The 13,953-nt window shown below is 36.3% G+C and overlaps 2 protein-coding genes across 2 annotated transcripts; one reads left to right on the top strand and one right to left on the bottom strand.

Annotated features, from left to right (window-relative positions):
* Positions 1–2,350: 2,350 nt before the first annotated feature.
* On the top strand, positions 2,351–3,718 carry LOC145734906 (transcription factor Adf-1-like). The gene is made up of 3 exons (XM_081988528.1): positions 2,351–3,058; positions 3,118–3,270; positions 3,334–3,718. Exons 1-2 carry the CDS (start codon positions 2,926–2,928, stop codon positions 3,258–3,260), a joined length of 276 nt encoding a protein of 91 aa, XP_081844654.1. The 5' UTR covers positions 2,351–2,925; the 3' UTR covers positions 3,261–3,270; positions 3,334–3,718.
* Positions 3,719–9,753: 6,035 nt separating this feature from the next.
* Positions 9,754–13,642, bottom strand: LOC145734963 (uncharacterized). The gene is made up of 5 exons (XM_081988636.1): positions 12,340–13,642; positions 11,519–11,958; positions 10,722–11,463; positions 10,214–10,662; positions 9,754–9,951 (listed from the first exon to the last, which is right to left on the bottom strand). Exons 1-5 carry the CDS (start codon positions 13,640–13,642, stop codon positions 9,754–9,756), a joined length of 3,132 nt encoding a protein of 1,043 aa, XP_081844762.1.
* Between the last annotated feature and the right edge of the window lie 311 nt (positions 13,643–13,953).

The following is a 13,953-nucleotide window of genomic DNA, read 5'->3' as shown; positions in this document are numbered from 1 at the left end:
CGGGGGCTCCACCTCCATGGTCAAACATGGGGTTTCTTCAGCAACGGGCGAAGGGGGAAAGACTGCAGAAGCAGCAAGATTTGTCGTTAAAACGACAGGTTCAATGCAGCTGTGGACCTCCTGGGGAGCCGTTTTGTCCATTTCTGCCTCCACCTCTGACGCCAGGTGGCTAGCGGATCGCAATATTCTTTTACTCATCCTTATTCTTTATTGATCTGAAACAAAAGAAACAACTATCAGCATCTAATCTTACCTGGGGCGACCTATATCCGCAATGCCCCTGAGTGCAGTGGCATATTGCTCATAACATCGGGGTTTTGTTACTGCACTCGGACTCTTCCCGATGAGCATGCCAAGAAATCCGACCCAAATCCTTTAAACGGGGCATGTTGGTCGGACTCCCTTATTGGGCGTAGCCACCCAAACATACCCTCGGTTTACTTGAGACGGTGGAAAGCGATAATTCCCATCCGAAGATGGTGCTTTAAAGCCAACCCAAGTTCCCGAGGGAGCAAAGAACTGATGGTTCTTCACCATCATTAATAAAGTGGTAAAAAACAAATAGAAATTTGACTTTTTCGGTTTTTGTCGGAAATCTCTGGATGTAATGAAAAGTTTTTGAACATCCACAAAAATTATTGATGACATTTAAAAAAAAATGTAAAAAGAGAATAAACCGTCTTTGTTATTGTAACAGTCATTTTGAGTTAATTTTGAACAGCTGATTTTAATTTATTTCAATTTTTTTTGTTGTGGGACCTATAATTTTGAAAAGTATGTTTGGCATTTGTTTAAAAATAATTGAATATCAGTATGGAGTATGTTGCATGAGATATGTTAAGAATTGTTTGTAGAATCCAAAACCTCCTTTAAAAATAAGGTTCCAAGTGTATTTGGAAAAAGTAAAGCCCACTTTATAGAACAAAATTTAGTTTGAGTATTAGTAGGTATTAGTATTCACTGTAAAAATGGAAGGTGATTATAAATGATAAGTTTATGGAGGTTATTACATGACATATAGACTGACAAGTGCCAGTACATAAATAGTGAATATTAAATAAAAAGTTGTAGCTTGTAGCTGCAATCCTTTTTCTTTAATCCAGAACCCAAAACAAAAACGAAAAAGTTAATAAAATCATGTACCTAAAAACTATCACTTTTGTGATAATATTCATCTGTCAATGCCAGGTTAACCATACTGCAGGTGCGAAAAAGGCAAAAAGATTTAATTTTAGTATTAGCCATAAAAAAATTTGGTTTTTAAGTGAATTCAGTTATTATTAATACTAAAATTAAATTATTTTTTTTATAAACTTCTTCGGTCATAAGCATTGATTCTATTGTTAGTCTTAATATTGTAACATAAAGATTACACTAGGTGCCGTTACCCTAAGTTGCCCCGGTCTCCCCCAGTACAATGTCTGTGCAAGCAAGATCGGCGAATTGAGGTCATGATGTGGGTATAAATACGGTACCAAAAGCACATACAAATCACCAAACTCTGGGGTCTTCCCCAGAGGAAGGTCACTGACTGATCTCTGGGTTAGTCTGGGTACGCCTATTGTGCAACGCAACGTGGAGCAGTAGGTGACCAAGTGCCACACCCTTAGATCAGCCCAGATCAGCCAGGAAATAGTGTGGGCGAGCAGCACAAGTTGCCGTACCTACTTACCTCCCTTTGTTAGGTACTCAACGACTTTACCGGCTCGGTGAATGCCCTCGGACACAAGTCTAGGGTTCATTCATCCCCGCTAAAGCGTCGCCCCCCGTGTTCCCCCTGTCAAACCCGCATCATGCTCCTCGTCATCTTGGCGATCTGGGGGGTAAGGTTATTGTCAAACTAATAATTATCACATTCCAATAAAAGTGGGTTACTTGTGGAAACCTGAGTATTCTTCCCTCTGTGCTACCCCTTAACGTGACAATATTAATACTATAACTAAAATTAATTTTTGTTTTATAAACTAAGCTTAATCCCTTCCATTTCATCAAATTTATGTAGTACCTACTTTACAAAAATACTGTATAATACATATTAACTCAAAGTTTAGCAGCAATGCAGTTTACTAGTGTGTAACTGTATAATGATAATTATTGTGTTAAACATAAAACAATAATGAAAACTGCATTGGTTATCATTTGAATGTTAATTTAAGTAAAATCAATATACTGACCTTAAAGCATGCTTTTTTTTATTCACTGTTCTAATGTAAGTACTTGAACCCATTGCACACAATTTCACATGTTGCAATCTTCTTAGTGGGTAATCTGTTCTTCGCTTAGGTCAATTTCTTCATAAAAGTATTTTCTCATCGACATGGAAAAGTAGTGAAGTATTCAGCATATACAGGATACAGATCTGTGAAATAGGCCCAATTTGTTAGTTGAACCACCTTTAAAAAATTGTCAGTCATGCAAAAATTGTCATACAAGTGATGCATCAGCAGAGATTATTCAGGTTAGGTATGAAATTGCCATTGTAATCTTACCTGGGCTAGCAGGCGTTGTGTGCATTATGACTATTGAAAAATATACATTTACTTGAATTTAGTGTATAATCTTCACCAATTATTAGACTATTGTAATAAAAATACAATTATTTTAGCTGCATGTTAAGCTGGGTTTATACAGCGCACAATGCACAACTTAATGCATAACATTGCACAAAAAATCACAAGTGTTTCTTTGTGGTGTTTATACAGTCGCACAACATATAATTTTTAACCAATGAAAAGAGTTTATGACAACACGTGATAAATGTCATTGCAATGTGAAATGTTATTTTTCTGTCACTTGCCATTTGTCAATCATGTCAAGCACAGATAAGGACGATAAGGCACAAAGAGAAATCATTTCATTGTTGGCTTGGCGCAATTAGACGTGTATTTTTTGATATAATATTTGTTTTTTCTTTTGAATTTAACTATGGATGACGGGTTGCTCATAGAGCGAGTGTCGCTTTTTCCCGCGCTTTATAACAAAAAGGATGTGCGTTTTAAAAACAAACTGGCCAATAAAGCGGATTGGAAGACAATTGCCTCCAATGTGAAATGTTCCAGTAAGTACAGATATTAAATTAATATTAGTGAAAGCTTACAATGTGAAAGAATTTTTTAGCGGATGAGTGTGAAACACAGTGGAAATCACTCAGACAGAGGTTTCACCTCAAGAAGGAATTTGGGGAACTGCCATCTGGTTCAGGGGCCCACAATATCAACTGGCCATACTTGAGGCTATGGGCTTTTTGGACCCATATATAGCATCCAGAAAGTAATAAAAAAATTTAAATGATTTGGGTACTAGATTTTACATTTTTAAACTTTGATTCTGCAGAACTATATCAAATGTACGGAGGGTGTCGAGTGTTTCTGTGGGTAGTAGCAGCTTCGCACGAGGGGACACCCAGAGCCCTTGGGATACAATCAATACAATCCTAGAAGAAGCAGATATGGTGGTATCTGACAATGAAGAACCCTCAGAACACAGAGTGACAGAGACAGCTCCCACTCCAAAAAGACTATTGGAATCTGACTCCTTCCTCCAGAGAAGTAAGGTTCAAAAAAAAACACCTCAGGAGGAAATGTGCCAGTCACTAACAAGCACGGTACAGAAATTTCCCGAACAATGTACTGGCCAGGATGACCCAGATATTCACTGGGCAAAGAGTCTTGCTGCAGATATGAAGGTGGGTCTGCAGCCCAAAAAATTGGTTTTAAGGCAAAAGTCTACCAATTACTGGGAGATACTTTGAATAGCACCAGTACCCAATAAGTTTTATATTATATTATGTTAAATACTACATTTTAAGAGTTTTATTAGAAAATTAGCCTTAAATATATTAATTCCCTAAAATGGTCAGGCCCCCCTACTGGTATAGTTGGTTTAACTGGTGACTTAATGCACCAAAGGGTGACAGAAGCCAATCTGCTAAATGTTCACGCAGACTCTGAACTCTTCGACTGGCATTATTTGAACCCAGCTTTCCAACGGTTCTTAGGCCATGTCCTACTTTGTGTCGCACCAATATCGGCTTCATTAATTGAATGTGTGATTTTTTAAAAAGTTATGTCTCAAACTAAAGCTGACTTGGCATACTCCTTTAGAATATTTAGAGAGAGACACTTTTATTAGTGTCGGAAGTAGAGATCAACTGGTTGACTTAATTTTTTCATTTTGTGCTATTCTGTCTATTATAAGTTTTCGATTTTGATTGATCTTGCGCTAACTTGGAAAATAATCAAAAATTGAAATATTTCCGACCTTCTTTTAAAACAGCAAAATTTCTGGTTATTTTGAACGACCTGAATCTCCAATTGTGGATTTTGGACGTTTAATAGCAAAGAGGGGTTCGAAAAACCGTTTCTTATAAGATAAGATGCACAGATTGATTTTTAATAAAAGTAATTCCTTTATTAATTACAGTATACAGGGTAAGAAATAATGTACTAGACGTTTTTGCATACAACCTAGTTTATTTAATAGCTGGGAACATTTTAGAACTTTAGTTGTGTCATATACAATAATAGGCCTGAATGGTATCTCAAAACACACGTTTAGAGATTTTTAAAATTTAATTCACAAACTTGCAAGGGTAATGTCTATTTTAATATTACATTTTATGGTGTTGCACCTTAGTTTGAACACTTCCACCATTAGAAGAATTGACTAGTAGGAGTGCAGTTTTTGAAAAGTAACTTATAAGAATAACCAACTTAAACTTATCTAACTAATTAGCTTTTACTAATTTAAAGTCTTAGTTCAAGCTCTCTAAGGGTTGTGAAAAATGTCAGTATTTTGTTGTACAAAAATGTCAGCCAAAAATGTAAACATTTTCAATGGACAGAAGTCATTTTTTACAATTTTACGTTCATTTAATTTGACAGTAATTGTGTACTAGGTTAAGAGCCAGTAAAATAAAAGTATAGTAGTAAAAGTATACCATTCTTGAATGGATTGCTATAAAAATTTAAGACAATATTGTTTGATTACTATTTAGTAGCTAATATCAAAGAATAGCTATGTAACAAGAACAGACAGTTGAAAAGAGAAAGCGAATTAGAGAGAGATGGACTCTTCCTACCAAAGTTTAATTGACAAGCGACTGATATCGGCTTTGGCCGTTGAATATCAGGAGTTTTATTGGTTGTTTATTCAAGTTGTTGAAAAACGTTGCCGTATCTCAGACCACATCAAATATTTGTTTTGAAACATCGGTTTAAAGTTAATAATAGTTAATAAGGACTGATATTTTCCAATGATTAATAGGCGAACTTAAAACACTTTGACTCAAAAGAAGTAAACAATGATTATAAGAAATTAGTTTATATTATATTTGATTCTGATAATTGGATGCCATTTTTATTTCAAAGAAAGAGACAACCGGCAACATGTTTCCTACCAAAGGGAACTCGAGGTCAGCCAAAAACATCACGCCAACATCAAAGGAATTATGTCCCTTCTCTATATGTTAGGCATTTCACATTTTTTTTTGCATGTTGAATTTGTATTAGCGCCATCCGATGCAACAACAAATTACAATAAGCTACAAATAAAAACATTTTAAGACAAGTTAATATATAGTGTGCTGTATATAAAATAAGTGTCGGTTGAAACAGGCTTTCCCAGAAAATTGTGGTATAAAAAATATTTGCTTTAAAATTGAACACCCTGTATACTAAAGTAATCATTCTTATATGTGGCACTCTGAAGATAAAATGTAAACACTTAATAATAAATACAGTTTTAAATTATTATGTTTTTAAACAAATTGTATGCACCAATTTGCCATAGCCTTTTTTATCGACCTATGTAGCAGTTTTTTTTATAAAAGGTTCGACATAAAATTTATAACTTTTATTCATTTTGAAGTGTGTTTACCCCTTACATAAATATGCCCAATTTGCTAAAAGATGGCATGCGTTTTAAGCAATAGACAACATGCTCTACTAAAAGATGACACGGCCATCTTGCCAATAGATGACACTAGCAAAGTTTTATTGGTACTCAGTTTCTTCCAAATAATTGTTTAATATTGAGGAGGTTGAAGGTTTAGATTGGGTGGGTAGAGTTATTGAGAGTCTTGAATGCCATTTCAATACTGATTTAATCCTACGCATGTAACTAATAATCTTAGTAAACTATTAACCATACCAGTGGCTCAGAAACAATTAAACTCTATGGTTTTGACATGGTTGTTACAGTCATCATTTGTAAACAATATATAAACAGTTTGGTGGCTGCTGAACTATAATTATTGCAACCACTGTTAAATAATATAGAACGCTATGTTACGCTGTTTTGAATATAGTTAAACAATTATCGTTTTGCTTACTAATTGTAATTATGAAATGTTAAAAACTCATAAACTATGATTGTCCTTAATTACCCTGATTATTTATATAACATTAAGATATATGTTTAGCTGAAGACTAAACATCTTGCCGGGCTCGACTGAATTTGGCGAGCTGAATTAGAGGTTGATGATTTCATATCAGGCCTCATTGTTGAGACTGTGTCGTCTTAGCGATGCCAGTTCTATCATCTCTGAAGATGTCTTATGTTTGGTTGTTGGTTGAGATCTGGCAGTAGTTAGTGCCCGACGGCATTTGTTGACTGCTACTATGACCGCCATGATAATAAGTACTACCGCTGCTGATGTCAGTGCACCTGTGAACATAGAATGTTTAGTTATGGATTTCCAGTGATGTTGTCCTAGTTCGGTTTCAATGTCTTCCTCCATTTCTTTTAGCTTTCGAAAATCATCTGCGGGATGAATGATGTTTTCTTCGTATTGGCTTTGAGGTGGTTGCTTTACTGACGTGGTCAAGTTTACCGCCACCTGCTTGATAAAACCTGCTAGAACCGCAAATACGTCGCTGCGCCTAGCTGCTATAGATATTTTATTAGTCGATATAATGCAATTTGATGAAATCGAAATGATTCCTGTTTTATTTAAGACTAAATCTTCTCTATTACCGTTACACGTTATTGCAACTTTTGATGAATCAGGTGACACAAAAATCCACGAATTTTTGGTGTAAAGTTGAATCCATTGCATTGCTTTAATTTTCACTCGCTTAACGGGACAGCTCGAATGTTCAGTTCGTTGATATATTTCATCTACAATGCAATTCGGGCTGTTTTCAATGTTCCTTATTAAAGGCGGTGAGCATACGAATAAATGTTTTCTGATTCCTATGCAATTCTTAAATTCTTCTTCACTTATGTGAAAATATTTTTGTTCATTGTAATCACTAGCTAGCAGTTCTTGAGGTAGGTCAATTGTTAAATACGTGTCGCCTTCCACTGCAGACGGTATCGCACTGACCTTGACTACGGTAAAATTGCTGAACTCAGTTACTATAAAATACACATACACGTGTAGTTGTTTTTCTGTTTCCTCAAGTTCAGTTTTCAATATGGGTTGAGGTAAAATTTCAATGCTTGGTGGCATTTTGCGCTCTGCAGTTTGGATTATTTCCCTTATCTGCCCCGGTGTTAACATTGAGTATACGTTGCCTGTGTTGTATAAGATGTCAGACAGACTTTTATAATAGTCATATACTTCATCTAAATAATTGTTCCCAACTTGATATGAGCTCAGAAGGTGAATGCTAAGTCTGTTTTCGTCCACCGCTTGAAACCAGCTTTGCTTCATCTCAGTTATAGCGGCTTCGCTTCTGATAACCTTTTCTTGAAACTGCTTAAGCTTGCTGTAAATTCTGTTTTCGGTGTCGTTAAACTGAGATAGTGCCTGCAGCATAAATTTAGTTTGATGACTAGATGCATGTATTAATTGTTGTTGATTCTTTTCTAGATTGTTAATGTCGGTGTATACTTCGTCATTTACGCCAAAAATTGAAGTCATCAGTTTTCCAAGTAATCCTCGCCGTTTCCTTGGCCTTGTAACGTCGTATATTCCTTTTATAACCCACTCTAGTCTAATTTATTTTAATTGCATATCGGAAATTAATGTGTTGCATTCAGTTTTTTCTGATATCTCTGCCACATTTTGGCATACGTTCTGAATCTGGGCTGTAACATTTTTTATGTGGTAGCTGATATCAGATTTATTCAGCTTTATGTCAATTCGAAAGATTCCCCTTTCTATTTTTGCTTGTCCAATATGTTCAATGTACAATCCTGGTTTTGGATATTCTATCTTATATTGAGCCTTTGCTGAATTTACTAAGCTTAATATGAATAAAATCGCAACAACGGCTTTCTTCCACAAATTCGCTGACCTTGTTTTGCCTTTAAATTGATTTCTCTCATTTCCATATTCTACTGCCTTTTTTTCTGATTCTCCACGTAACGGTATAAGGTTATGAATCGGCCGTTTGGTAATTACTCCCCCTGGCTTCTTTATTGACACTACTCGAACAATTCCGTCCTTATCCGCGTGCGCTTCGGTTATTCGAGCTAATGGCCATTGACTTGGTTTTACGTTATCTTCTTTTAAGATTACTACTTCTCCCGTTTCTAAATTGTTTGATTTGGATGTCCATTTGTACCGCTGCTGAAGTTGATGTATGTACTCTTGCATCCATGTATTCCAAAATTCTTTACGCATTTTTTGTATCATTTTCCATCTTTGATTCATATTACTGATGATGTCTTCGCAGATTGGGGTAATCAGTGACAATAGTTCTCTTCCGATTAGAAAGTGACCTGGTGTGAGAATGGCAACATCGTTTATGTCTTCGGACAACGGACACAAAGGCCTTGAGTTCAATGATGCCTCAATAAGTGTTAACAACGTATATAACTCCTCGAAGGTCAATGTTGTATCTCCAATCACTCGTCTTAAATGATACTTTGTGGATTTGACGCCGGCTTCCGAGGGATAAAGTGCCACTGTATGCCGAACGATGTGCTTCGATCCTCAATTTTCTCCTTTCTGAGTAACGCGATAACTTCTGACTCGATTAAGTTGTTTGCCCCTACAAAAGTTGTGCCATTGTCACTATAGATGTGTGCACATTTTCCTCGTCTAGATATGAACCGTTTTAACGCTGCTAAAAATGTTTCAGCTAGCATGTCACTTACTAGTTCAAGATGTTGTGCCTTAGTTGCTAAGCACACAAATACTACAATATAACCCTTATATGATTTATTTCCTCGTCCTTTTGTGGTTCGCACTTGAATTGGTCCTGCATAATCAATTCCAGTGTGTAAAAATGCCGCTGATTGAGTAACTCGAGGTGGTGGTAACTGTCCAATTAACTGTTGTGCTGTAGCAGCTTTATATCTGATACATTTTACACAATTGTTAATTATCTTTTTTACTGCCTTTTTTCCATTAATCAGCTAAAATTTTCTTCTAATGAAGGCTAAGGTATTCTGGTTACCTCCATGTAATGTTGTGTTATGCGCATCTCTTATAATCAAGTTTGTTAAATGACATCTTCCTGGTAAAATTATGGGATGTTTTTCTGTGTATTTTAATAGTGAATGTTTCAGTCTACCACCTACTCGTAGGATATTGTTTTTGTCGATAAACGGACTTAAATTGACTATTTTACTTTGTTTATCTATTGTTTTATTTGATTTTAGAGCTTAAATTTACGCGTGAAATGCTCCAGCTTGTTCTAACCAAACAATTTTTTCTTCAGCGTTGCTAATTTTCTGAATTGTTAATGTACCTTTCCTGATGCCTGTTTTTTTGCAATTGTTAATGAATCTATAACAATAGGCAATTATGCGATTCATTGACAGCAATGATGAAATTTTTTCATGAATTTTGGGTTCACTTTATTGCGCTACATTTACTTGTATGCTCTTTTTCCTTTCTTCTTCGGTCTCTGGAATTTTTGCGTTTACTGGGTATTTGTTTCCTTGCAGCCACGTTGGGCCTTGCCACCATGGAACAAAGTCTTTGATTTTAGAGGGATCAATGCCTCGTGATATTACATCTGCTACATTTTCTTCAGATTTCACATGATTCCAATGCTGAGATGGCACCAAGTTTTGTATCTCAGATACTCGATTTGCCACAAATGTTTTCCAATTATTGGGCGTTCCTTGTTCAAGCGTATGTGGGTGTTTTATTCAAACGTAGAGCCGTTTTAATTCTAGTTAGTAATCTTGCTAACAATACTGCTGCACATAACTCAAGTTTTGGTAGTGATGTTTTTGTTTTTATTGGTGCTACTTTTGACTTTGCAGTCAATAGTGTGATTTTGATGCTTTTGTCGTTATTTATAGTTTTTACGTAAACTACAGCTCCGTATGCCTTCTCTGAAGCATCGCTAAATCCGTGTAGTTCAATTTTGTTCTTGGTTGATTGATACGTCCAACGCGGAATGCTGATTTCTTCAACGGACTTTAACTGCTGCCGAAACTTATTCCAACAAGCTGCTATTTCTTGTGAGACTTCTTCATCCCAGCTAAGTTTTTCTAACCACAATGTTTGCATGATCAATTTTGCTTTGACTAATACTGGACTTAGCCATCCTAACGGATCGAATAGTTTCGCAATGTCCGCTAATATTGTTCTTTTCGAAAGCTTTTGTGACGGTGCTAACGCCACCTTAAATCTTATGGAATCGTCACCTGGTGACCATAATAATCCTAATGATCTTCTGGTGTCATCTTCTTGAATGTTGACTGCGCTTTCGTCTCGCAATTCTACTGGTATTGCTTTTATTACTTCCCGCTGGCCTTGAACATGCTTATTAGTTCATTCACCGTTTCAATTGCCTCTCTTTCGTCTTCTGCACCTGACATTAGATCGTCCACATAGAAGTCCTGTAAGCTGATTTTTGATGCTGTTGGATACGACATTTTCTCGTCTTCCGCTAACCTTTGAATTGTTTTTACAGCCAAGTATGGTGCTGCAGCCGTTCCATACGTTACGGTCAATAACTTGAATTCTTGAATTGGGTCGTTTGTCGAAAATCTCCATAAGATTCTGTGATATTCCTGATCTTCTTCGGAAATTCGAATTTGTCTATACATCTTCTCTATGTCGGCTGTAAATCCTATTCTGTGACTTCTCCAACGTAATAGAATATCTATAAGGTCATCTTGAATTTTAGGACCTACGTGCATGATGTCATTTAAACTTTTTCCATTTGTCGTTTTTGATGATGCGTCAAACACTACTCTCAACTTTGTAGTCGTACTGGTTTCTTTGATAACTGGTTGATGAGGTATGTAATATTTTCCTTGGATTTGGTTACTCCACTGCACCTGTTTCATGTGACCTAGCTTAATGTATTCACTCATAAATTTTTTATATTCCAAATTCAACTTGTAATCCTTAGATAATCGTTTCTCCAAGGACAGTAAACGTGCCAACGCTCTTGGCCTTGACTTACCTAATTGCGATGACTCAATTTCGTTTGTAAACGGAATTTGAACAGTGTACGTACCGCTCGAATTACGCAATGTTGTTTTATCGTAAAATGCCTCGCATGCATTTTCATCGCTTGTTAATTGTCGTTTTTTCCGAAATTTCCTCTAATTCCCAGAACCGTGATAATTCTTTCTCTTCAGACTGTGTTATCATGCTTACTACTGCAATGTTGGTTTGTTTTAAGGATTGATGAGTGCTTCCCCAAATTATCCAGCCTAACTCTGTATTTTGCGCTACAAGGCCGTCGTTTGACTTGTCCATTCCTTCTAACAAAATTTCGTGAAATTCTTGGGCTCCAAGAGTCACATCAATTGGACCCGGCTTTCCGAAGCCTGGGTCAGCAAGAATTTTATTTTGCCATAATTCGGTATTTACTTCAATTGGGTGTTCTGGCATATCTTTTGCTAATTTTTGTAAAATCAGCAGTTCAGTATTTAACGTAAATTTGCTAGTAATGCGTGGTTTGCATTGTACAGATATTTTGTATTTGCAGCTCTCATTGGTTGATCCCCCTATACCAGAAATTTCTGCATGAATTTTCTGTTTGGGTAATTGTAGTAAATTGGCAGCTTCCATAGTGATAAAAGATGCTTGCGAACCTGAATAGATCAAGGCTCTCAAATGTTCGTTTTTTCCATCTGAATCTTGAATTCTAATGATTGCTGTCGCTAATAATGTTTTACCTCCTTCATGCGCGACATGTGTTCCTACCCTGTTTGATTGATTGAAATATGGTTTTGATTTCTGCTCGTTTGGCGTTTTCGTTTTGTTGTGGTTGTTTTCTTTGTGGATAAGCGTATGATGATTTTGAAAGCAAATTCTGCATTTTTGAAATGACAGGCATTTTGTAGTTAAATCGTGGTTTAAGCAATTTAAACATAACCGTTTTTCTTTAGCAGCATTAAACCGTTGATAAGCTGTTAATGCTTTGAATTTTAAACATTGATAAATGGTATGGTTAGATAAATTGCAGTACTTACAGCTTTGACTTTGTTGTTTTCTCTGATGTGGTTGATAATTGCCCTTGCTGCTATTGTTTTCGCGTCCGTCATGTCGATCGGTAGATATGGATTCGATGGCTCGAAACCGCTTAAGGATGAAGTTCAACATCTCGTCGAGTTCTGGCACTTGTAGTGGATTGATCAAACTAGCTTCAAATAGCTCTTGTGTTCTCTTATCGATTTTCCGCAGTAGGACGCAACCGATGATCGGGTCCCATTGAGATGTATTCATGTTCAGAGCTTCAATGGCTTTCAAGCATTCTTTTGTTGTGTTGTAAATTTCTTTTAGCTGCTCTGATGATTCTTGTTTGCTGTCAGGTAGATCCAGTATTTTGTTAATAAGCTTGTTGGTGATTAGGCGTTCGTTATTGTATCTCTCTTTGAGATGACCCCATGCAATATGGTAGTTCGCTGAACTGATTTGAAAATGTTGAATTGCTCTGCCAGCTTCCCCTGTGACATGAGCTTTTAGATAGTTCATTTTTTCGATTTCGCTGAGTGCCTCGTTGTTATGGATCACATTCTTGAACATGTCTTCAAATGGCGTCCACTCTTCGTAGTTTCCAGTAAATATTGGTATCTTTATTTGAGGTAGGCTGATGTTATTGGTTCTATTCACTGACACTTGTGGTTGTTGGTTTTCTACCTCGCTTTTCAGAGGTGATGATTTGCTGTTAGATTGTCCTTGAATTTTAGCAATCAAGGTACGAAGTTGCTTGAATTTGTTTTCCTCAAAATATTTTGAGACTTTATCAACGTCCAATTTTGAAATTTCCCAGTGTAAGGATGTTACGATGTTCCAGTCTTTCAAAATTGTTGAAAAAAGTCCACTTTTTACCTCGGGATCAAATGTTGCAGTGAATTCTTCAACCAGTTCATCCAAATCGCTCATTCGCAAGGTTTGTTCCTGCGTGAGTTGATTTAGAGTGGCACTTTTTTGCTGCTTATCTTGTTGCTTTAATTCTTGTTTTCTCTTTTCGTCTAGTAATTTTTCCTTGCAGTTGTTTAACTCTTGTAGAGCATCGTTATAAATGGTTCTGATTTGTTCAAGGTAATTGCTAGCAAAGTACGTAGCGTGTTGCGTTTCTAATGTTTTCAGCTCTTTGAGCTGGGTGTCATTTACTTTAACTTCGTTCCATAGCTTCTGAACTTGAGTTCTCCTTTCTTCAACGTATTGTAGGGCTTTTCTGTTTAATGGGTCTTTCTTTATATTGGTGTGAATGCGTTTGATCTCTTGTCCTACTACCTCTTGAGCTTTGCTTAATTTGTTAACGGTTTCCATTTTTGTATTGAGACTAAACTCTTCACTTGCACTGAATGAATCACTTCACTTTACTTGTTATCTGCACTTGGGTGAAACACTTAACAGATATAGATTTTTCGATAGAGTTATCGATTTTTTATACGCGACTCGCGGCCGAATATTACTTGATTAGATTTTTTTGTTCTGTGGCTAACATAGGTTACTGATTAATTATTTTAGGCTCGAAGGACCATGTTTAATATTGAGGAGGTTGAAGGTTTAGATTGGGTGGGTAGAGTTATTGAGGGTCTTGAATGCCATTTCAATACTGATTTAATCCTACGCATGTA

The sequence above is a fragment of the Ips typographus genome, linkage group LG10, assembly GCF_016097725.1.
Source record: "Ips typographus isolate SLU linkage group LG10, UJ_Ityp_2.0, whole genome shotgun sequence".
Taxonomy (NCBI): domain Eukaryota; kingdom Metazoa; phylum Arthropoda; class Insecta; order Coleoptera; family Curculionidae; genus Ips; species Ips typographus.
The sequence above is the reverse complement of the archived record's forward strand: the minus strand, read 5'-3'. Positions and strand labels throughout refer to the sequence as shown.

Excerpts from the sequence above, each read along its gene's own strand:
- LOC145734906 (XM_081988528.1), top strand. The coding sequence starts at position 2,926 with ATGGATGACGGGTTGCTCATAGAGCGAGTGTCGCTTTTTCCCGCGCTT. Across the intron at positions 3,059-3,117 it reads CTCCAATGTGAAATGTTCCA|CGGATGAGTGTGAAACACAG; the intron begins GTAAGTACAGAT and ends AGAATTTTTTAG.
- LOC145734963 (XM_081988636.1), bottom strand. The coding sequence starts at position 13,642 with ATGGAAACCGTTAACAAATTAAGCAAAGCTCAAGAGGTAGTAGGACAA. Across the intron at positions 11,464-11,518 it reads AACAAACCAACATTGCAGTA|AGGAAATTTCGGAAAAAACG; the intron begins GTAAGCATGATA and ends TCTGGGAATTAG. Across the intron at positions 9,952-10,213 it reads CATACGGAGCTGTAGTTTAC|CATTGGAATCATGTGAAATC; the intron begins GTAAAAACTATA and ends GTGCCATCTCAG.